The 22,526-nt window shown below is 48.5% G+C and overlaps 1 protein-coding gene across 4 annotated transcripts in view; it reads left to right on the plus strand.

Moving 5' to 3' along the window:
- The window catches only part of lrp1ab (low density lipoprotein receptor-related protein 1Ab), a 90,293-nt gene that overhangs the window by 43,529 nt on the left and 24,238 nt on the right, over positions 1-22,526 (plus strand). For all 4 annotated transcript variants that reach the window (XM_035521171.1, XM_035521174.1, XM_035521172.1 and 1 more), the window contains 36 exons: positions 88-255; positions 1,642-1,824; positions 2,214-2,411; positions 2,832-3,077; positions 3,588-3,785; positions 4,805-5,009; positions 5,236-5,400; positions 5,580-5,824; positions 6,527-6,658; positions 7,557-7,784; positions 7,882-8,056; positions 9,561-9,655; positions 9,808-9,957; positions 10,174-10,317; positions 10,412-10,537; positions 10,674-10,805; positions 11,006-11,140; positions 11,290-11,419; positions 11,585-11,711; positions 11,979-12,130; positions 12,276-12,400; positions 12,707-13,081; positions 16,977-17,166; positions 17,418-17,622; positions 17,758-17,947; positions 18,053-18,178; positions 18,897-19,025; positions 19,153-19,272; positions 19,426-19,539; positions 19,909-20,058; positions 20,183-20,305; positions 20,395-20,511; positions 20,776-20,904; positions 21,162-21,284; positions 21,382-21,522; positions 22,187-22,374. In XM_035521171.1, the coding sequence (XP_035377064.1) occupies positions 88-255; positions 1,642-1,824; positions 2,214-2,411; positions 2,832-3,077; positions 3,588-3,785; positions 4,805-5,009; positions 5,236-5,400; positions 5,580-5,824; positions 6,527-6,658; positions 7,557-7,784; positions 7,882-8,056; positions 9,561-9,655; positions 9,808-9,957; positions 10,174-10,317; positions 10,412-10,537; positions 10,674-10,805; positions 11,006-11,140; positions 11,290-11,419; positions 11,585-11,711; positions 11,979-12,130; positions 12,276-12,400; positions 12,707-13,081; positions 16,977-17,166; positions 17,418-17,622; positions 17,758-17,947; positions 18,053-18,178; positions 18,897-19,025; positions 19,153-19,272; positions 19,426-19,539; positions 19,909-20,058; positions 20,183-20,305; positions 20,395-20,511; positions 20,776-20,904; positions 21,162-21,284; positions 21,382-21,522; positions 22,187-22,374 (5,879 nt within the window). The remainder of the gene's footprint in view (positions 1-87; positions 256-1,641; positions 1,825-2,213; positions 2,412-2,831; positions 3,078-3,587; positions 3,786-4,804; positions 5,010-5,235; positions 5,401-5,579; positions 5,825-6,526; positions 6,659-7,556; positions 7,785-7,881; positions 8,057-9,560; positions 9,656-9,807; positions 9,958-10,173; positions 10,318-10,411; positions 10,538-10,673; positions 10,806-11,005; positions 11,141-11,289; positions 11,420-11,584; positions 11,712-11,978; positions 12,131-12,275; positions 12,401-12,706; positions 13,082-16,976; positions 17,167-17,417; positions 17,623-17,757; positions 17,948-18,052; positions 18,179-18,896; positions 19,026-19,152; positions 19,273-19,425; positions 19,540-19,908; positions 20,059-20,182; positions 20,306-20,394; positions 20,512-20,775; positions 20,905-21,161; positions 21,285-21,381; positions 21,523-22,186; positions 22,375-22,526) is intronic.

The following is a 22,526-nucleotide window of genomic DNA, read 5'->3' on the forward strand; positions in this document are numbered from 1 at the left end:
TGTGCGTGCGTGTGTCTGTGCGCATGTGCGTGTCTGTGCGCATGTGCGTGTGTGTGCGCGTGTGTGTCTGTGCGTGTGTGTGTGTAGACAACGACTGTGGTGACAACAGCGATGAAGCTGGCTGCAGTCACTCCTGCTCCAGCGTGCAGTTCAAATGCAACAGCGGTCGCTGCATCCCCGAGTACTGGACGTGTGATGGCGACAACGATTGCGGCGACAACAGCGATGAGAAGAGCGCCAACTGCACCAACCAGGGTGGGCACGCGCTCGCCTAAACGCCCTGAGCCCATGCCCAGACACCCCCACCCCGCCCAGTTCTACCTCACTCTGCTCTAACAACATTTGTGAGGTGACATTAGCGGAATGACCATGTCATGGTTGCTTATGCAAAAGCAATTTGACTGGCAACAAAATATGGCTTGATTTCAAGTCCATACATCAATGCGCTCAGCACCTGAAAAGGGGGAAAACTTCTGTGTACGCTCCCCCCTGACCTCAGGGAGGGTGTCTCAGCACAGGTATGCTCCCCCCGACCTTTGCCGAAATAGGAAGTTGCTGTGTATCTCAGCTGTGCATTTAGTGTTTTCCCTCCTCTAGCATTTCAGCTTATCAGCTGATTGCTGAAGCCATTTGTGAGTTGAATGCTGTTAGAGAGGAAATGCATTCTAGTGTACTGCTCTGGCTGCCCAGTTCTCACAGTGTAAGAGATTTTGCTTTAGCCCCTGCGCCGTGCCGCAGTACGGCGGTGACTGCCGTACGGAGGTGACCTCAAAGCTGCTCGTCATGCTGCTTTTGCGGCTGTTTCGGGTGGGTGAGCTGAACCATCCTAAGCGCTCGCGTAAATCCTGAGGCTGGCTTGTGCCGCAGAGGGTGAAACCACAAAAAAATGCTCCAGGAGGTGTGGATGTGTGGGGGCGTGTGTCAGAGAGAGAGAGAGAGAGAGAGAGAGAGAGAGAGAGAGAGAGAGAGAGAGAGAGAGAGAGAGAGAGAGAGAGACAGACAGAGACACAATGTCCCTGGGGAGGGCAGCATCAATAACTCCTGTAAAATGTTCTCTCCAAGGTTATTACACATGAACAAAACCACAGCAGCAACAATACTAATTAATTTTATGTATGTAGAACTTTTAAGCAAGTTTACAAAATCCTTCTCATGAATAAAACAAGGCTAAATGAAGACAAAACGGAAAAAGAAAATTGCACAAAATGATACAAAAATACAATGATTTAAAATGTATTTATTATTTTTTTAAGACAATGTTGTAACAGGCACAAGCCCAGCCTCCATATGATTCTTCTCAGGCTTTGTGTTGCTTGACCAACTCTTGGCCAAGCCTGACCTGAAGTACACCACGGCTAGTTTCTGCGTGGGTGTTTGAAAGGGTGTTGGCTGACATGTCTGTGTGAGAAGGTCTGCAGGCCTTGCACAGGCTGCTGGAAGCCATTAGCCTGTCTCCAGTGTATTGCTCCTGAGTGCGCTGCCGTTAGCTCACGGCTCTGCCATCCCGGGCTCAGCTAACGCTTCAGCTCCACCTCCAGCGCAACTTCCTACCTTGAACGGCTTGCCTGACATTGGCTGCAAACCGTCGTTGGACAGATCGTTGCACCCAAATTTAACGTGTGTGTGGGCCTCTTCCTGCAGCCACGCGTCCCCCTGGGGGCTGCCACGCGGACGAGTTCCAGTGCCGTATGGACGGTCTGTGCATTCCCCTGCGTTGGCGTTGTGATGGGGATACGGACTGCATGGACCTGAGTGATGAGAAGCACTGCGACGGCGTCACGCACATGTGCGACCCTGCTGTCAAGTTTGCCTGCAGGGACTCGGGTTAGTTTGATTTGTTGTGGTTAAATCAGTTGGTTTTAATTTGATCTTTTCAGTGTAAATCAATAGTTGTAGTTATTTATGTAGCAACTCTTACGCAAAGCCCTTCGAATTGCCGCTGCGTATGAAAAATGCTGTAATAAATAAACTTGCCTTGCCTCGCAGGGCCCAAAAAGCACTAAAGCAAAAGGATGGCGTCTACAGCTTACTGCTCGTTTAGCACTGCGTGGAATGTGTGTGATTGGAAGTGATATAAAGTCCAAAGAATTGTCAGGATATCCACAGACCTCACCGTCATTCCAGAAAGGTCACATCAAGATGAATCTAAAAGGATTATCTCTTCCTCGTTCTTCTTCTTTCTCTTTCTTCCCATTTCCCTGTCTTTGTCTTAGCTCGGTGTATCAGTAGGGCGTGGGTGTGCGATGGAGATAGCGACTGCGAGGATAACTCGGATGAAGACAACTGCGAGGCACTGGCGTGCAAGCTCTCGCACCACGTGTGCGCCAGCAACGACTCCATCTGCCTGTCGGCCGACAAGCTTTGCGACGGCAAAGACGACTGCCCCGATGGCTCGGACGAGAAGCTCTGTGGTGAGCAAGCGCGTGTGCACGCCCACAGAAGTGCGGCACCATCTCGCGCACCCCTGTGCTCCATCAGCATAGAAACTAAAATGAGAGGGCTGCGGAACAGCAGAAACGTCCAGGTTCTGTCCCCAATACTCAGTGCTATGCACTTAATGTGTTCTCTGGTAACTTAATGTGAACTCTCAGTAGTAGCGACTTAACGTAATTAATGTGAATGAGTGAAGTGCACCTGAGTTAAAAGTAGATTTCCTTGCCTGCGAAGAGGCTTGTCTTTCTTGATTTTGCAAATACTCACAAAAGGACCAGTCAGTTAAAGTTGTTTGTGCACTGAGAGCATTTCCGGTTGGTTACCGCCCACCTCGGATGGATGGCAGGCTTTTTCTCACATGGGTCTCATCTTTCTCTCGTGCTCCACCACCGCTGCAGACCTGTGCTCGGCAGACAACGGCGGATGCAGCCACAACTGCACCATTGCCCCAGGCGAGGGCATCCTATGCTCATGTCCACCGGGCATGGAGCTCCGCGCTGACAACAAGACATGCCAGATCCAGAGCTTCTGTGCTAAGCACCTGAAGTGTAGCCAGCGGTGCATCCAGGAAAAGGCCACTGTTAAGTGTGCGTGCTACGAGGGCTGGGCCCTAGAGCCAGACAACGAGAGCTGCAAGAGTACCGGTGAGAGGAGATGGGGAGGGCAGAGGGAGACGGAGGGAGGGAGAGACAGAATAGACACAACGGGGAGGGAGACATGCCGACTAATCGATAAGGATTTCAGGAACAGGTGGGAGACAGTAGGAATATATACATTATGTACCCTACAATACGTTAAAAAATCCACTACTGTACCATATTCTACTAAACACTGATGTGCTCTGTTATAATTTATTAGGTTGTCTGTATGGAAAGGAATGCTAAAATTGTTTTGTTTTGGTTCGTTGCTATGTTGAAGTGGTCTTTAAAAAGCGATTCAGGGCTTCACTGCGTTCATTTTTGATCTATTGCTGGCTGGAACATGGGTGATGGTTTTAAGAGCACTTCACTATTACAGCTTTTGTTGGTCTTCAGCCATTAGGTCACCAGTCAGAGTCGGGGGTGGGTGGGGTTTATAAGAGCAATTGCTGTGGATGTCTTTTCTGTCTCATTGCTTTGCCCCGAGGTGTCATGCGTGCTCTCTGTGTGGTCTAGATCCTTTCAAGCCCTTCATCATCTTTTCCAACCGGCACGAGATCCGCCGGATTGACCTTTATAAGGGGGAGTTTAGTGTCCTGGTTCCCAGTCTGAGGAACACAATTGCCCTGGACTTCCACCTCAACCAGAGTGCCCTCTACTGGACAGACGTGGTGGAGGACAAGATCTACCGGGGCAAACTGTCTGAAAACGGAGGTAAGAGAGGGGTGTGAAAATGTCAACGTGCATACTGGAGCAGCACTTGGAGACGTAGATGCTCGTGGACCAAGTCACACTGCAGTGGCACATGGCATAAAGATACATCTAGTGTCCCCGTGACACTCTGATGGGAAGGAAAGCAATTTTCCGATTCACAGCCTGCCACAAAATTCATGGCTCACAATTCGCATGCCACACAATAGCTTAGGGGAAAGTGAGGCTCGTAGCAGAGAACTCTGCGCGCGTGCGTGCGCACGCACGCACCATGAGTGCCAGCACGAGTGTACGCATGGCTGTATGTAACCATGGGGAGTGTCAGATCCACAGTGTCCACCTCCCTCGCACACACGAGCAACCATGAAACACACTCGCTTCTTTGTCTCACTCTGATTTCACAGAGCTGGTGGGAACATGGCCAGGGGGCTGCCAACAGTGAAACAAAGCAACAGAGTAGGTTTTTTTTTTCCCCCCTTGTGTTCCATTATCGCAGGGGTCATGCCAGTGACACAAGGCCCAGGCCTCTAATTACTGCTGTGTGGTTGTAGCCCAGTGTGAGCTAGCACAACCTGCTCGTTTCATGGGAGAGGAAAAATGTTTTCGAACGAAAGTGGTGGTTTTTGTCGGCCTGTATTCATAAGCATGACTGTGCCAGGTGCGATGGTTTGTGATTTACATAAATGTATTTACATTAGTGAAATTGAATAGAGGACAACTTGGGAGACTTGCATGAACCTTCTGGTCAGATCACACTATACTGTGAATTAAAGGCTGCAGCTAAAGGGTTTGTGTCAGTTTTAACTGGATCAAAGGGAATTGTTCACCTAAATGTGGTAATTAACTGATGAGGTGAATCGAGTGAATTAAAGCAGGTAAGTTACCACTTCAAACTCAGTTGGACATCACCCCTGTTGGATTGGAATTGGGTATTCCTGTAATGGGTCTGCATTTATTTCTGTCAAAGTGGTCACCAAAGGTCAACGAATGGATAGTGATGCATTGTTGTGGTCTTGGCCCAGCTCTTACCAGTTTCGAGGTGGTTATCCAGTACGGCCTGGCTACTCCAGAGGGTTTGGCTGTAGACTGGATTGCAGGGAACATCTACTGGGTGGAGAGCAACCTAGACCAGATTGAAGTGGCCAAGCTAGATGGTACCATGCGCACCACCCTACTGGCTGGAGAGGTGGAGCACCCTCGAGCTATTGCCCTTGACCCTCGAGATGGGTAAGAAATGACACACACACACACACGTGCTCTCTCTCTCTCTCTCTCTCTCTCTCCCCTACACCCACACCCTCATTAGGCTAAAATATACGGAATGGTATATATAGAAAATGCACATACTGTACACATCTTCTTCACCACAGTTCATCAACAAAGCTACTGTTGAATCTCTCCCTTCTGTAGGGATGCCTTTTTGGTTAGTAACTGTCTCTCATTGCTGTTTCAGTATCTTGTTCTGGACAGACTGGGACGCTAGTTCTCCCAGGATAGAGGCTGCGTCCATGAGCGGAGATGGCCGTCGTACCATCCACAGAGAAACTGGCAATGGAGGTTGGCCCAACGGCCTCACCGTTGACTACCTAGAGCGTCGTATTCTGTGGATTGATGCTAGGTATGCACACGTGAACAGACAAATGAATACCCCCCTACACACGTGCACGCACACACACACACACACACACACACACACACACACACACACACACACACACACACACACACACACACAATGGTCCAACATACTAAGGATGTGCCGAACATCCTGGCCTTATTAAAGAAAGATCTTCCTAGGTCTGACGCCATCTATTCCGCTGCGTATGACGGTTCCGGCCTGATCGAAGTTCTTCGGGGACATGAATACCTGTCACATCCCTTCGCCGTCACCATGTATGGGGGAGAGGTTTACTGGACGGACTGGCGCACCAACACGCTGGCCAAGGCCAACAAGTGGACAGGTCACAACGTGACAGTGGTGCAGAGGACAAACACACAACCCTTCGACCTGCAAGTGTACCATCCTTCCAGACAGCCACAGGGTCAGGGCTTCTCACGTTACACCCACCACAGTGCTTGTCTCTGCCTGAACACATGCTTGGGGAACAGAGTTAATAACAAACATGGAGTACCACAGCACTTAGCAACGTCCACGTATTGAAGATATGAACCAGTAATAAAGCTAATGGATGTAATCTATTCAGAGTGCAGACAAAGCTATGAAATGCTATGAAAGTCGCACTATTTGTCATTGTATAAGTCATATTATATAAGGTATATTAGTCAGAGCACTTCACACTTAGAAACTCCCCAGTGTGTTCACACTCTATTTATAACATTCTTCTCAGAGTCTGTTTTCACTCCTTAACATCCACAGCCACACATACATGTGCATGCACACGCTTCCCTCCAGGCATAGTCGATCTTCTCATCTCTTTATTAGCCTGGCCTGCCTAAAGCACGTCTGACAGATTTCTATCGGCTTGGATGATTCTCCCAGAGCGTCTAGGGGTGTTTGGATGAGAGGGAGTCTTCCCCTGAAGTCTGTTCATAGTGTTACTCTAGTGTGACTGAGCCTGACGTTCACTGTCTGAACACTAAGCGTGTAAGCTCACACTAACCGACATTGCAGGGGTGCTCTCAGATGCATCTGGATGCAGGCAGCCATCCCTTCCTGCTTCTTCGGAATCTGAGCTCGTGCTTTGGACATTCATTCCTGTTTTCCTTTTCGATCGTCTCCGTAGTGCCGAACCCCTGTGAGGCGCGTGGCGGAAAGGGCCCATGCTCACACCTGTGCCTCATCAACTACAACCAAACTTTCTCCTGTGCCTGTCCCCACCTCATGAAGCTGCGGCCCGACAAGCACACCTGCTATGGTAGGCTACCTCGCCTTGTCCCCGCTTTTTCTCGAGCCTTGCGCAGAACAGACTCGCATGTAAGACTGCGTACATTAAGGTACATTAAGTGTATAATTGATTGCTGTATTCCGACAGAAAAAACCCCCCAACTTTATTTAACGTTATAGCAACAGCGTTAGCGAGGACATATTTGGCAGCCATATTCAAAACTCACCATCTTCGCTCATTACACTTTTGCTGCTACCAGTGTGGACATTACAACAGGGAGCTCTGGTTACACTGTTGGTCTGATACCAGATCAGTGTTTACTGTTATGTAGTAAACAGTGATCTGGTATCGGTATAGGTGGCTTTGGGAGGGTCAGACTGAAACTCAGAGCCGATTGGCTGATTGGAATAAGGGGGGGAATGGGGTGTAGCCCACATTTTGTGTTGGCGCTAAAACATTAAGCATCAGAAGCCACCCAAGACCCCCCCTGCCCCTTACACTCTCTGCTCTGTCTGATCAGTATTTGTGGCAGGGCTGCTGGACCTGTTCAGAATGCCCTGTGCATACTCTCATGGTCAACAACTCTGTGTTTCTCTAAAGGTCAGGAGGCAGTATAACTGTGCACAGTGGAGCACTGTAGCTCCACTCCTATCTACTTAGACAACAGATAACCTGCATGCCCACTGCTTCACTTTAATACAGATGCATTTAGCTCTTTAAATGTGGTTTGTTTTTGTTTTTTTAATGAGCTTTTAAAGTGCTGTTGCCTGCATTGTTGCTAGGTAAAATAAGACCTTTCCAAAAGCCTAAAATTTAATCTTCAAAAGCAACTTTTTATACGGCCACAATGACCATCTTATAGCTTTTGTGACACTTCTGTTGATCATTTTTTAATTAAAGATGTCATCTTCTGTTTTCCTTCACGCAGAGTCTCGCCAGTTCTTGCTGTATGCACGCCAGATTGAGATTAGAGGGGTGGACATTGATAATCCCTATTACAACTACATTATCTCCTTCACCGTGCCCGTTATCGATAACGTAACGGCTGTGGATTATGACGCCACAGAGCAGCGCATCTACTGGTCCGACGTACGCATGCAGATGATCAAAAGAGCCTTCATCAATGGCACAGGCGTGGAGACAGTAGTGTCAGCCGGTAAAGCCCTGCATGTTTTTCTGACTCCTTTCTGCTTTCTGTAAACCCAGTCAGCACTGGACCGAGGTGCATTTGTCTCTGTGTGTCCCTATTTTAGACATTCCCAACGCCCAGGGCCTTGCTGTGGACTGGGTATCTAGGAACCTGTTCTGGACCAGCTATGATGCCAGCAAGAAGCAGATCAACGTGGCCCGTCTGGACGGCTCCTTCAAGAACTCTGTCATCCATGGACTGGACAAACCCCACTGCCTTGTGGTACATCCCATGCTCGGGTTAGTCCTGTGTGCTGTGGTTATGCGCGCCCTCTTCCTCGCTCAAGATGTGGCTCTTTCTCTTTCGCATTCACCTGTTACACTCACAACACACACACACACACACACACACACTGCTTACCTAACCATGATCCTAACTCTTAACCAAAACCATACGCCTGATCCTAAAGATAATCTGAAATAGAATCAGGAATCAGGAGTGAATTTTTGTAGTCGTGGAGGAGGGGAGAGCATGAGCTGTTCACTCTTAATTAGAGAAGCACAAACTCTACAACAGCACCAACAAAACGGGGTGGGGGGGTGGGGGGGGGTGGTATTTGTAGTTTAGGAGGGAGGGGCTGGCTCAGCAATTACAGCTGCCCCCGGAGACGAGGTAGCTTCCTGTGTCCTAGCTGCAGAAGCAGGATCCAGCAGGATCCAGTGCATGGCCCATGTGATGCAGATGTGCTGAGCAAAGCCTGGTTTTTCTAGAACCTTCTCAGTGATGAGGGCATTTACAATGGGAGAGCCTTACAGACTGCAGGAGCAAAATGAATGAGACTAAAATAAATCCAGTAGCTCGATTTGAATGTTTTCCAGGAAGTGTTTGTTCTTATATGTAATGGACTTTCCCACAGGATTTGTTCCGTGGGGGTTATGGACCAGGGGAAAGAGCAGAACTCTACCAGAAATGCTTTCACAGATTATTAAGCACAAATCAAGTGTTGGAAAGAATTCCTGAATTCTGTTTTCATTGAGGAATTTTTATACTTTGTAGTTCAATACGATACATTGATTGTTTATGAAAAGAATGAATTCAATTTAAGAACCTCCATCCCCAGGTGCCTAACTACATGTATTGAGTTAATTTTGTGCCATATGCATCAAATAAATTAAGAAAATCCACAAACAAAATATCAGTTATCAAAATGCTCGAAGTATGTTGCAATATATTGTCAAACATTTCAAAAGGATTATTACTACTTCACACTTGTTTTGCCTTTGTCTTCAATTTTAGGTTTTTTATTTGTGGATTATGCAAATGTTTTCTTTCATGGTTGTGTTTCTTTGCTTCTGTAATATTTCTTCTGCCATTGCTGTGTTTCTTATGCTTCCTATTACGTGCATCAAGGCATTCACCTTTAATCTCTATTGGTCAACTGATTTTAGAGCAGGAGACGCTCTAAACCACACCCACTGCATGCTGTGGTAATTGGAAAAAGACACATATGAGGTGGGAAGTTACAGTTTTGGAAATACAGTAAGGGCTTGCTTTGTTCGTTTTCTCTCCGGCCATATTTTCAAAAGCACATCTCGCTCCAAAATTAGTTGACCAATATAAATTTGATGTGAATATATTCGAGTAAGATCCACCTCCTGAAAAAATGTTTGATTCTCATGTTTGCAATATATTTCTTACATTTTTATGTTTAATATTTTTCTTGTACATTTGTAACATGTAACATAAATTTGAAACATTTGGCACAAAATTAATTCTATACTCATGTCTCATATCAATTTCCAGAAAGCTCTACTGGACTGACGGAGACAACATCAGCATGGCCAACACGGATGGCAGCAACCGCACTTTACTCTTCACCAATCAGAAGGCCCCTGTTGGTAAGTAACCAATCAGAATGCTCGACTGCACTGTCTGTTCCAAGGCAGCACATCATCCATGTATTACAAATTCTGAATGAATGAAATGCATCAAATGCACACCTTGTTTGAAGTTTGAGTGTGTGATGCTGATCTCTGCTGGTCTCTTGTAGGGCTCTCCATTGACTTTGATGAGGAGAAGCTGTACTGGATCAGTTCAGGCAACAGCACCATAAACCGCTGCCAGCTGGATGGCTCAGGTCATGAGGTCATAGAGGGAGTGAAGGGCAAACTGACCAAAGCCACAACTCTCGCTGTTATGGGTGAGCAGCTTCGCAGCATTCTGAATTAATGCCAGCATCTCCTCACGGCCTCCCCTTTATGTTCCTACCCCCTAAACGAGCAGTCTTCATTTTTGATCCTGTATGAAAAATTAAAAATCCATTTCTGATCCTAAAATATTCTGGAACTCAAACCTGCAGCTCATCCCAGATGTTGTCATGTTGCCGATTGCCTTCGTTCCCGTTTGTTGTGCACAGGGGACAAGTTGTGGTGGGCGGACCAGGGAACGGATCAGGTGGGCACTTGCGACAAGATTGATGGTGGCAACTGGAAAGTTCTGAGGAACAACACGTCACCTGTGATGCATATGAAGATCTATAATGAGACAGTCCAACAGAAAGGTGTGTTTGTGTGTGTGTTTGTTTTTGTTTGTTTGAATATCTCGGTACCAGTCCTAAATAAGTGCCTTTGAACTACTCCTGTTTCTTGCTGAAGGTACAAACCTGTGTACGAAAAACAATGGAGACTGTTCTCAGCTGTGTCTGCCCACGTCTGCCAGCAGCAGGGCCTGCATGTGCACTGCAGGTTACAGCTTGAAGAGTGGCCAGCGCTCCTGCGAGGGTATGGCTTAGCAGCACATGCTCACACCACACGTCTCCACACCGTGGCTTTGAAGCCTCTGACTGGAAAAATCCTGTAGTTCTGTTTTTGATGGCCAAACATGTGTTTGCTTGCGTGGACGTGTGCGCTTGGGCAGGTATGGGCTCCTTCCTGCTCTACTCGGTGCACGAGGGCATCCGTGGCATCCCTCTGGACCCGGCTGACAAATCCGATGCCCTTGTACCAGTGTCTGGCACCTCTCTGGCTGTGGGCATTGACTTCCATGCTGGTGAGGGCACCATATGTCCCCTTGCAGCTTGCTTCTAAAGCAATGCGAATAACACCGACTGTACCTAGTGCTGGAGTGTGACTTGGTTACACTGGTCCCTGTAAAAAGAAATGCTATTCAACATTACGTCAGCGTTGTGGAATCCGTGAGTGGCTTGCTAGTTTAGTGTGAGCCTGGCCAATCTGCTCTGTGCCATGCAGAGAATGACACCATCTACTGGGTGGACATGGGGTTGAGCACCATCAGCCGAGCCAAGAGGGACCAGACCTGGAGGGAAGACGTGGTCACCAACGGCATCGGCCGTGTGGAAGGCATTGCTGTGGACTGGATCGCAGGTTAGAAAGAACTCGGGCCGTCACGTATGCACACAAGTACTTGCCTGCGTGCGTTACCGTTAAAACTCTAGCACCATTCGAAAGTGAAGGCCTCATGTCGGTGTCTGGTTAGTTGCTTTGCTGACTGGGGCTCTGTCCCTCTTGTGTAGGCAACATCTACTGGACCGACCAGGGCTTCGACATGATCGAAGTGGCCAGGCTCAATGGCTCCTTTCGCTATGTGGTCATCTCGCACGGCCTGGACAAACCCCGTGCCATCGCTGTGCATCCAGCCAAAGGGTGAGAGAGTTGCTGTGTGTGCATGCGTCCGTATTGTCAGGGCAGAAATATTTCTAGTAATATATAATTCTATATATTAATTATAAATGTACGTAAGTGTCTGATTAAGGTGCTCTGTGGGACATCATCAAAGGGGAAAAAATATCTTGTGTGTGTCTGTCAAAGGTACCTGTTCTGGACAGAGTGGGGACAGTACCCACGTATCGAGAGGTCTCAGTTAGACGGCTCTGAGAGAATAGTTCTGGTCAACGTTAGTATCAGCTGGCCCAACGGCATCTCCATTGACTACCAGGTTTGTTACATGATCCTATTCATGCACAATTCCATGAGAAGTAGCATAACCAGCAACAATGTTTGTGAGAGATTTCATTGTCAACTAAGCCTCTAATTCAGTCAGAAGTTGGAGAAAGATTATCTCACACATCTGAGGGGATAACCAATGGCCTTCCCATTTCCATAACTTCTGATCGGAACAGGAGAAACATAAAATCAATATTGTCAAAAAAAAAAGTGTGACATTTGATGCAAGCTGTAGCTCATTCCGTCTGTGTGTATTTAGGAGGATCTGCTCTACTGGTGTGATGCTCGGACCGACAAAATCGAGCGTATTAATCTGGAGACGGGCAACAACCGCGAGCTGGTCCTGGCTGTTCATAACATGGACATGTTTGCTGTGTCTGTGTTCGAGAACTACATCTACTGGAGCGACAGGTGACGCCGCCTACTCTGCGTCATTTCCTTACGCTCCCAGTGCGACTTTTATTCTGATGTTCTGTGTCTGGATCTGAATTAGAAGGATACAGATGTAGGCAATTAAATTGTATGGACAAGCCTCTCTGTCTTCTGCCTAATATAGAACGCATGCTAATGGATCCATCAAGAGAGGTAACAAGAATAATGCCACGGACATGGTGTACCTGAGAACAGGCATCGGGGTGCAGCTGAAAGATATCAAAGTGTTCAACCGAGCCAGGCAGAGAGGTAGGCATACTTGGTAATGAGCAAATCACCAGCAGCAAATACTTCTAATGGGTATAACAGGTGGGTTTTAATGAATTGGCTGTACCAACACTTTGCCCACATGTCCTACTGCTAATGTGGCCAACACTGAAAGGAAACTAGCTCCAGTTATCTTATGTGTTTAAGCATTGGCATGCGTTATGCAAACTTAATACTGCTACTGGTCGTTCAGTATTAGCAGCGCTAGCATTTTGGGTGTAGACGTTCACGACTGCAGTCTCTACTGTGGATCCTCTGTGGTTTGTGATGGGACTTGCGCTCTTGCAGGCGACAACATCTGCAGAAAGAACAACGGCGGCTGCGAGCAGCTGTGCTTGTACCGAGGCAACGGCGCACGCACCTGCGCGTGCGCGCACGGCGTGCTGGCCGAGGACGCCCGCACCTGCCGCGACTACGAGGGCTACCTGCTCTACTCGGAACGGACCATCCTGAAAAGCGTGCACCTGTCGGACGAAACCAACCTCAACGCACCCATCAAGCCCTTCGAGGACCCGGAGCACATGAAGAACGTCATTGCTCTCACGTTCGACCACAGAGGCAGCAGTGGCAAAGGGACCAACCGCATCTTCTACAGTGACATCCACTTTGGCAACATCCAGCAGATCAACGATGATGGCTCGGACCGCAAAACCATCGTGGAGAGTAAGTGGGTAGGGCTGTGAGTATGAGCTTAGTGGTGGACAGATATGTGCAGTTAGGGGTTCTCATTTCACTGCCAGCACACTTAAACTAACACATCAGCTCATGGCCAAGCTGATAAGAAGGTATGCTAAGTCTAGCGAAACATGTTCAGGGCAGTGCGGACCTACGATTTGAGTTGAGAATTGTTGCCCAACGTGTTCCGTGCATGATTCTTTAAATGTGAGTCAGAAATGTTAGATAGCGAGGCCTGAGGTTGTTGATGAAGTTCGTCATTTTCCCGGACTGTTCCGCTTACCCCATATTTATGCTTAAAATAGCACATTACTTTATTGAATGTGATGACATTACTGATCTTTTACTGCATCATGTTCAAATGTTTGCCAATATTTACAGTTTTATCAACCAGTGCAGCAGACACAATATCCCAAACACACAAAGTGGTTTAATGGTGATGTAACGTCTGTATTAGCTGCTTGAGAGCATAGAGAGTTTTGGACATTCCTATCAGAGAAAATGAACAAAACTCTGTGAAGGATGTAAACAGTGTCGCAGAAGAGGAAGGCAGTTCATATTTGAGAACGCTTTACAACATTGGACATCTTTTGAGCACAAACAAACAAAAATATAAACCCTGATTTTGTATCATTGTTTACAAGCTCCCAGTAATGGAGCAGCTATACAACTCCTGAAATCACACCTTCTTTGTTGATGTCCCTAGTTGGGGACTGAATTAGTTCCAGTTCAGTGTCCTTTTTATTTATTCTTTGAATTCTCCTTGCTGTTGATCCCTGGAGCTTGCTTTAACCTTTGGTGTGTTTTATGGGCATATTATGGAGGTGGAGTGTTCAGCTCTGCAGGAGTAAAGGGCTGTACCATGTCCCTGCTTCGGTTTGGGCACCATGCAAGCCAGTGTGGCACCTCACAGCTCCCACACCTCACCCCAAACCTTCCCCCACACCGCCCCCAGCCTAGCTCCAGCAGCTCCCGCCGGAACTTCTGCGACACGAACGCGTACAGCAGCGGGTTGATCGCAGACGAAGAGGTGGCCAGAAGCCGGGCGAACATCGCAAGTGAGCGAAACTCAGGTGTGCTGCTAAAGTTCTGCCCCACCCGGGAGAACATTAGTGCGTAGGAAGGCAGCCAGCTGATGGTGAAGACTATGACCAGGAGGGCGGTTGTTTGGGTCACCTGTTTCTGGTAGCGCTCCACCTGAGGTGCGCGGCCCTGCGTGCGGGTGCTCTGCAGGAAACCGTAGAGCTTGGCGTACATGAGGACGATGACCACCAGGGGGAGGGCGAAGCTGAACAGGAAGAGGGAGATGCTGTAGACCACCTGGCTGACGTCGGACAGGAAGGCGAAGCAATGCACTGCGGCGAACGTGCCCACCGTGCGGAAGGCGAACTGTGGTGTCGCCAGTGCCATGGCCGGCACCCACAGGGTGACGGCGGTTATCTGGAGCCAGCGGCGCAGGCTGGAACGGTACACCCAGGTTGGGTGCACCACCGTCAGGTAGCGCGCTATCGCCAGCGCTGCCAGGATGAAGGCGCTCACTGCATTACAGGCCACTCCGAGGAAGCTGACGGCCTTGCACAGGAATTGTCCGAAGGGCCAGCTGCCCAGAGCGATGGCGGTGGTGTGGAAAGGTAGCGAGAGGAGCAGAAGCACGTCTGAGGAGCTCAGGGCCAGCAGCAGCGTGTCCGTCCCTTGGAGAGTCCGAGAGCCACTCTTGCGCCTCCTGCCTGCCAGAATGAAAACAACCAGCAGGTGGCCCAATAGTCCTGTCCCTATAATCAGAGCATCCAGGGCAGGCACCAGGACCTGATGTACCTCCCACCCCTTCCCTGTTACCTGGTTACGGCTGCTGTTCTGTGCCTTGCCCCCATCAGCCATCAGCAATACGCCGACGCTAATTCCCCTAATGTGTGCTGAAAGCCTGATAATAATGGCGGTGAGGGCCAGCAGAGTGGCATACTCTCGCCCGCTCTGATACACCCCCCGCCGCTAGAGCTTTTAAAGTCTTATCACCCCACCCGCACGTACGTGGCGCTAATTGAAGGCTCAACACATGCATAATACAACTGTGCCTTTGTTAGGGTTTCGCAGCCAGTAGATACGTCTGCTTGGGCAATGTTCTTGCTCTGCAGTAGCACACTGGTTCTCAGCCACAAAAGGGATTTTAATGAGGTGTATGCCATTTTGCCATATTTTTCATGTTCTTTGGCATATCGGGTATAACTCATTTCAGGTAGAGAAGTAAAAGTTTGTTCAATAGAATTTCTAGACAGAATGTTGTTTCTTCCCCCAACGTCTCCATACGTGTCATTCAATTTTCTTTACACTTTAAGCAGAAAGTAAAATGCATGTATCTTACTTAAGGGATCTTTTAAGAGAGGTTACCTCACTGACATCCAAAACCCAATCCTAATCCATTTGGTATTTTGCTGATAGCTGGTATCGATTCCATGAAATCAGGCAACCTTGCAGAACACATCTTTGCAGGGCCATCGCCACGCTGCTTTCAAAACAGTCAATTTTATTTGCTACTTAGTACCCTGATGTGATCTCCTCTGCGCTGTCGATTTAAAGCCTCTTCAATGCCATTACTCCACTTCTGCTCTCCCACATTCCACAACTTGTGTGAAAAGATCAAGCCTTCTCATCGTGGTCTCCTTCTCATGAGGAAAACGGCTTTCTCCGACCTGTGACAATTGTGCCGCAAGTTTAATTGTTGAAATGAGAGGAGAGTGGGTGTAGTGGGAGCACTCCCTCTTTTATTGTTCTTCCTCTATATATTGCATCTTTAGGGACAGGTTTGCCCCTCTTTTTAGCATGTAGGACTCCTTCATCCTTTTCTGTGATCCAGCGATTGACTGCGGTAACTTGGAAGGTTGACAGAATCTGATTGGTTCCAGCTGAGTTAACAGTGACCAACTGATCCGTTGTGCTGCCTTTGGCTTGGAGTGTGCTCTTGAGTTGTTCTCTTCCATCTTCTCCATACACAAGGGCGAGCCATTATCGCTCTTTTTTTTTTTTTTGCATAAAGTAAACAGCTCTGTAATTTGTTCGGTCTTTTTATGGAAGGATAATAAGAGTCATAGGACCGTCTTTAATGTGACGTTGGCAGATAAGGACTGAGATATGGCAGAAACATCCTGGTTTATGGCTTGTGCATGTTTTTGGTTATATGTTAGCTATTAGCTGTGTTACTAATGTTTTAATGGCATCAGCGGTGCAGGGTTCCTAGATGATACCACCCGTAACCATGTTCCAGATGCAGTGATAACACTTAAAAATGAAATGAAACTTGGTGGGTGTGGGTGTGTGTGTGTGTGTGTGTGTGTGTGTGTGTGTGTTTGTGTTTAAATGTTTAAATGTTGCAGTTTCTACCTGGAGGAGTGAATTAGAACACAGGTTCTTAGGAAACAAGGACTGTGTGCATAGGCAGCCATCCATGAAATGACGCACTGATACTAGCTCTCCAAACACATGCACTCTTGGGTGCGCGCACGCGCACACACGCACGCACGCACATACAAAATTACAAATATGTACAGCAGACAGCTGTGATTTGTCATGGGGGTGGAGGCTTGCATCAAAGCTCCTATGTGACATGCTAGACAAAACATCTTTGTAGAAATCGGCTTTACAGTGAATCTGGGTCCAGGCCCCTAATGAAAAAGACCTACATGCTGGAGGAAGAAGCTTTAAAGGGACCTAAATTCAAAATTATTCACCTCTGGCCCATACCAGATGGCAAACTAATAACACATGACATCACAGAGAAAAGGTCTTTATTTCTAAAACAGTAATGTGACTTTTTTTTGGGTTTCACTAGTGTGCTGGCACCTTGCCAGTTCCTTGGTTCTGATTCTGTTCCATCTTCCCTTCCCTTCAGACGTGGGCTCAGTGGAAGGCTTGGCCTACCACAGGGCCTGGGACACACTGTACTGGACCAGCTACACCACCTCCACCATTACCCGCCACACAGTGGACCAGGCACGCCGTGGAGCCTTTCACAGGGAGACTGTGGTCACCATGTCTGGAGACGACCATCCCCGAGCCTTTGCCTTAGATGAGTGCCAAAGGTGAGGGGCACCGATTTACAGCTAGCTCAGTAGACCTAACCTAGCCTAGCTCTGACAGTCTGCAATGCCTATCCTAAGATGTGTGTGTGTGTGTGTGTGTGTGTGTGTGTGTGTGTGTCGTGAATCTCTAACCACCTGCTAAGCAGATGGGGCTAAGTTAGCAATTTTTAAGTGGCTTGGAGTGTTTGGCCAGACTGTAAGTCCCATTGATGGTCTGTAACCTTATTGGGATGCCCGCTCTCTGCCCGCAGTCTCATGTTCTGGACGAACTGGAATGAGCTGTCCCCCAGTATCTTGCGGGCATCGCTGTCTGGCGCCAACGTGCTGGTGATTGTGGGCAGTAGCATCCGCACGCCCAATGGCCTGGCTATCGACCACCGCGCCGAGAAGCTCTACTTCTCTGATGCCTCGCTGGACAAGATCGAGCGTTGCGAGTACGACGGCAGCAACCGCTTTGTGAGTACCTCTCGCATCCTTTTGTGTGTTTTTTGGGCTCGTGTGTGTGTGCGTGTGCGCGCACGTCCGGGTGCTGGCATAAGAGAAGGCTTGACACAGTCATCTAGCGGTTCGCCCTTTTGTCTGTGCATACAGGTGGTTCTGAAGAGCGATCCCGTGCACCCGTTTGGTCTGGCTGTGTATGGCGAGTACATCTTCTGGACGGACTGGGTGCGGAGGGCTGTTCTCCGTGCTGACAAATACGGCAGAGACATGAAGTTGCTCCGTGCAGACATCCCTCAGCAGCCCATGGGTATCATCGCTGTGGCCAAAGACACCAACAGCTGTGAGTTCCACAGACCAGGAATCCTTTCCGGATGTTTATTCTCAGTGAGGTTGTAGGTTTGTTGCTTGACGTGGGTATGCGCGTGGGGGGATGTGTGACCTGCAGGCGAGTTCTCGCCATGTCACAACAATAATGGCGGCTGCGAGGATCTCTGTCTCCTGACCTCAGAGGGGCGGGTGAACTGCAGTTGCCGCGGCGACCGCAAACTCATGGATGGCAATGTCTGCATCGGTGAGACACACACAGATCCAATAAGACGCTCTTAAGTTCACAGTTAGATTTTATCGGTTGATTTTTGTCTCTAGAAGAATTGGGTTCACAGTGCCAGAGCCTGTTCTGTACACACACCACCATATCAAACTCACAAGCTGTGATGACCTTGGTAGTCTCCAATGTGTGTGTGTGTGTGTGTGTGTGTGTATATATGTGTGTGTGTGTATATATGTGTGTGTGTGTGTATATATATGTGTGTGTGTGTGTGTGTATATATGTGTGTGTGTGTGTATATATGTGTGTGTGTGTGTGTGTGTGTGTGTGTGTGTGTGTGTGTGTGAGTGTGTATATATATGTGTGTGTGTGTGTATGTGTGTGTATATATATGTGTGTGTGTGTGTGTGTGTATATATATGTGTGTGTGTGTGTATGTGTGTGTATATATATGTGTGTGTGTGTATGTGTGTGTGTGTATATATGTGTGTGTGTGTGTGTGTGTATATATGTGTGTGTGTGTGTATATATGTGTGTGTGTGTATATATGTGTGTGTGTGTGTGTGTGTGTGTGTGTGTATGTGTGTGTGTGTGTGTGTATATATATGTGTGTGTGTGTGTGTGTGTATATATGTGTGTGTGTATATATGTGTGTGTATGTGTGTGTGTGTGTGTGTGTGTGTGTGTGTGTGTGTGTGTGTGTGTGTGTGTGTGTGTGTGTGTGCTGTACTACTTCCCCCAGCGGAGAACACGACATGTCACAGCATAGACGAGTTTGAGTGTGGCAATGGTGACTGCATCAACTACAGCCTGACCTGTGATGGGCGTGCGCACTGCAAAGACAAGTCAGACGAGAAGCCGTCCTACTGCCGTAAGAGGCAACCCCCCCCCCCTTCTTTTACTCTCGTCTCCACGCACGCAGAGCACCATGTTCCTGTGTGTTTTTCACCATGCTCAGCCTCTTGATGCGAGCTGTGGGTGTGTGTGTGTGCTTGCAGTGAACCGTGGTTGTAAGAAGGGCTATCGGCGGTGTCTAAACGGCCGCTGTATCAAACACAACTCCTGGTGCGACGGCACAGATGACTGTGGAGACCGCTCTGACGAACTGCCCTGCAACAGTGAGTGCAAGGGGACTCTGTGTATATTTTTGCGGAAATAAATTCCATATTAGGTGGGATTTTTTTCAGGAACGTTTTCCTATTTCCTTTGCTTGCGCATCAACATCTGTGTTAAACTTGTGAAAAGTTGTCTGCCCTTCCTGTGTGCCTCAGTGACGCTGTGTGGTGCCTCGGAGTTCCAGTGTAAGGACGGCGCCTGCATCTCCAACTCCAGCCGCTGTAACCAAGTAGTGGATTGTGAGGATGCCAGCGATGAAATTAACTGCAGTGAGCATCTCCTCCCTGTCTACCTGCAAAAATAACAATCACTCTTACCATCTTGGGCTCGTGGTGATCTCTGAGTGTGTGGTAAACCTACTGTGCGCGCATGTGTGTGTGGGTGTGTGGGTGGGTGCGCGCGGGTGTGTGTGTGGGTGTGTGGGTGGGTGCGCGCGGGTGTGTGTGTGTGTGGGTGTGCGCGTGGGTGGGTGTGTGCGCGTGGGTGGGTGTGTGCGCGTGTGTGTGGTGATCTCTTGTTCTGTGGCTCTGTCACTGTCCGGTCACATTGTGTCCTTGGGTGGTGGAGCAGGTGATGTGTTTGTGATGTCTGGTGTTCAGTTTTTTCTCTCACCTTTTTCCGTTGTTTCTGTCCCTCAGGCCCTACGGACTGCTCCAGCTTCTATCTTCTGGGCGTAAAGGGTGTGACCTTCCAGAGGTGCGAGTTCACCACGCTTTGCTACGCCCCCTCCTGGCAGTGCGATGGCTCTAACGACTGTGGGGACTTTTCTGACGAGAGGAACTGTCCAGGTTGGGTATGCCCCTATAGACCCACACCCCCATGCACCTCCACTTAATTGTACCAGTAGTTTAGAATTAATTATTGCAGTAATTAAGGCCATAGTAAGATGTTCCTAATGTGTGTCTACTGCAGAGAAGAGGAAGCAGAAATGTCCTGTGAACTTCTTTGCCTGCCCCAGTGGTCGCTGCATTCCCATGAGCTGGACCTGTGACAAAGAAAACGATTGTGAGTACGGAACAGACGAGACGCACTGCGGTGAGTGGCACTTCTCATACGCTCTGCTAAGTTCTTCAGCTGGACCACATCATCTGATAACCAATCTCCGTTTTCCTTTCTGTGTGCAGATAAATTCTGCTCAGCCACGCAGTTTGAGTGTGGCAACCATCGCTGTATCTCTAGCTCGTGGGTGTGCGATGGAACGGACGACTGCGGAGATCACACCGACGAGGACAGCCGATGCAGTGAGTTGGAGAAGCCGCGCGTGTGTCTGTGTTTGCGCGTGTCCGTCTGTGTCTGCGCATGCGTGCAAGCGCGTTTGTGCATCTGCGCGCGTGTGTGTGTGTGTGCGTGCGTGGCTCTGTGCATCCAAGAGAGAGAAAGACAGGTTGGTCTGTGTCAGCAGCGAGAATAAGACGACTACAGTGGCAACAATGAATATAAGACTGTGTCTAGACTTTAGCATATGTGACACCCTGAAATGAACCCTCAAGCATGTGTCATTCCAGAGTCAAAGACCTGCAGTCCAGAAGCCTTCCACTGCCCCGACTCGTACATCTGCGTGCCGCAACGCTGGAAGTGTGACGGTGACGAGGACTGCCCCGACGGGGCAGATGAAGGCGTTAAGGCTGGGTGTGGTGAGTGTCGGAGCCTGGTGCTGCCGGTCAGCTCCGCAACACCAGCGTTACAGAGATGGCTGTGTGGCAAAACGCACTCTGACATGGCACACACAGGATGCTGATATGTCATTAGTTCCCTAATGTGTGCGTGTTTTTCCTTGTCCCTTCCTACCTCACCTTGTCCTCACCTCATTTTTCCTTGTCCCTTCCTACCTCACCTTGTCCTCACCTCATTTTTCCTTGTCCCTTCCTACCTCACCTTGTCCTCACCTCAGCAAACAATAAGACATGTGAAGATTCAGAGTTCCAGTGCCAGAATAAGCAGTGCATCCCCAAGCACTTTGTGTGCGACCACGACTTGGACTGTCGTGATGGTTCTGACGAATCTCCTGTGTGCGGTGAGTGCGTGTCCTGTCCATGTAATTAGAACTTAAACCCTTTGTGTCTGGTCAACTGAGGTGGTTGTCTTATGTTCTTATACCTTTTCTGTTACAGAATACCCCACTTGTGGGCCCAACGACTTCCGCTGTGCTAATGGCCAATGCCTGAAGCAGAAAAGCTGGGAGTGTGACGGCGAGTTTGACTGCCACGACCATTCCGACGAAGCCCCCAAGAACCCCCACTGCACAGAACCAGGTAACACCAAGCAGAAGGTCTGAGCTCCTTTTGAGCCAGTTTCGATATTTTCTACAATATACTACAATATATACAATGCATCACATTCGTTTAAAATACTCGTCTGTTCCTTTACATAATTACACAGTATTTGTCCCAATATATTAGTCTGCCTGCCAGTTCTGTGCAGTCGGTGTGAAATTGAAAAGTATAGGGCTCCGTTGCCGCTACACAGGGGGCAATAAAAGCCAGTGACCGTAAAAGCCTGGCTGGAAGCCAGCTGTTTAATGTGGCGTGCGGTGGTGTGGAGGTGGTGTGGATTGCTGCCTCATTTCTGTCTCTCCCACCTGTGGAGACTCGGCCTCAGAGCTTGAACAAACTTGACTAGATGGCTCTTCTGTCCTTCTGCTTTGCCCTTTCGTTAGAACCTACTAGAAGATTATTCATATATTGTGTTGCCCCCAATTTATAGTATGGGCTGTGACATCATGGCAAAAGTTATATATGAAAGAGAACTTGGGTGTGTGTGTGGGGAGGGTGGGGGATCTTTTGGCTAAAATAAAATTCTTAAAAGTTCCAAATGAGGCATTTGGAGCTGCGGATATAATTCTGCTCGTGGGTGTGTGTGTGTGTGTGTGTGTGTGTGTGTGTGTGTGTGTGTGTGTGTCTGCGTGTGTGTCCACAGAGAAGCGCTGTAATGACTCTGCACACCTGTGCAACAACGGGAAGTGCGTGAGCGAGCAGGTTTTGTGTGACAGGAAGGATGACTGTGGAGACGGCTCGGATGAACACAACTGCTTCGTCAACGAGTGTCTCAGCAGCAGGCTGAGTAGCTGCTCACAGCTTTGCGAGGACCTGAAGATCGGCTACAAGGTGAGGGAATGTCATATGTCATAAGATATCTATATATTATCGGAATTGTTAAATGACCTTTTGAATGAAAGCTTCATTGGAGGTTGATTGTAAGACTCCCAGACTCCCCGTGCGGAGCACTGTGGTGCAGGCTGTCGAGCAGAAGACCGAAT

This window comes from Electrophorus electricus, chromosome 22, assembly GCF_013358815.1.
Source record: "Electrophorus electricus isolate fEleEle1 chromosome 22, fEleEle1.pri, whole genome shotgun sequence".
Lineage (NCBI taxonomy): Eukaryota > Metazoa > Chordata > Actinopteri > Gymnotiformes > Gymnotidae > Electrophorus > Electrophorus electricus.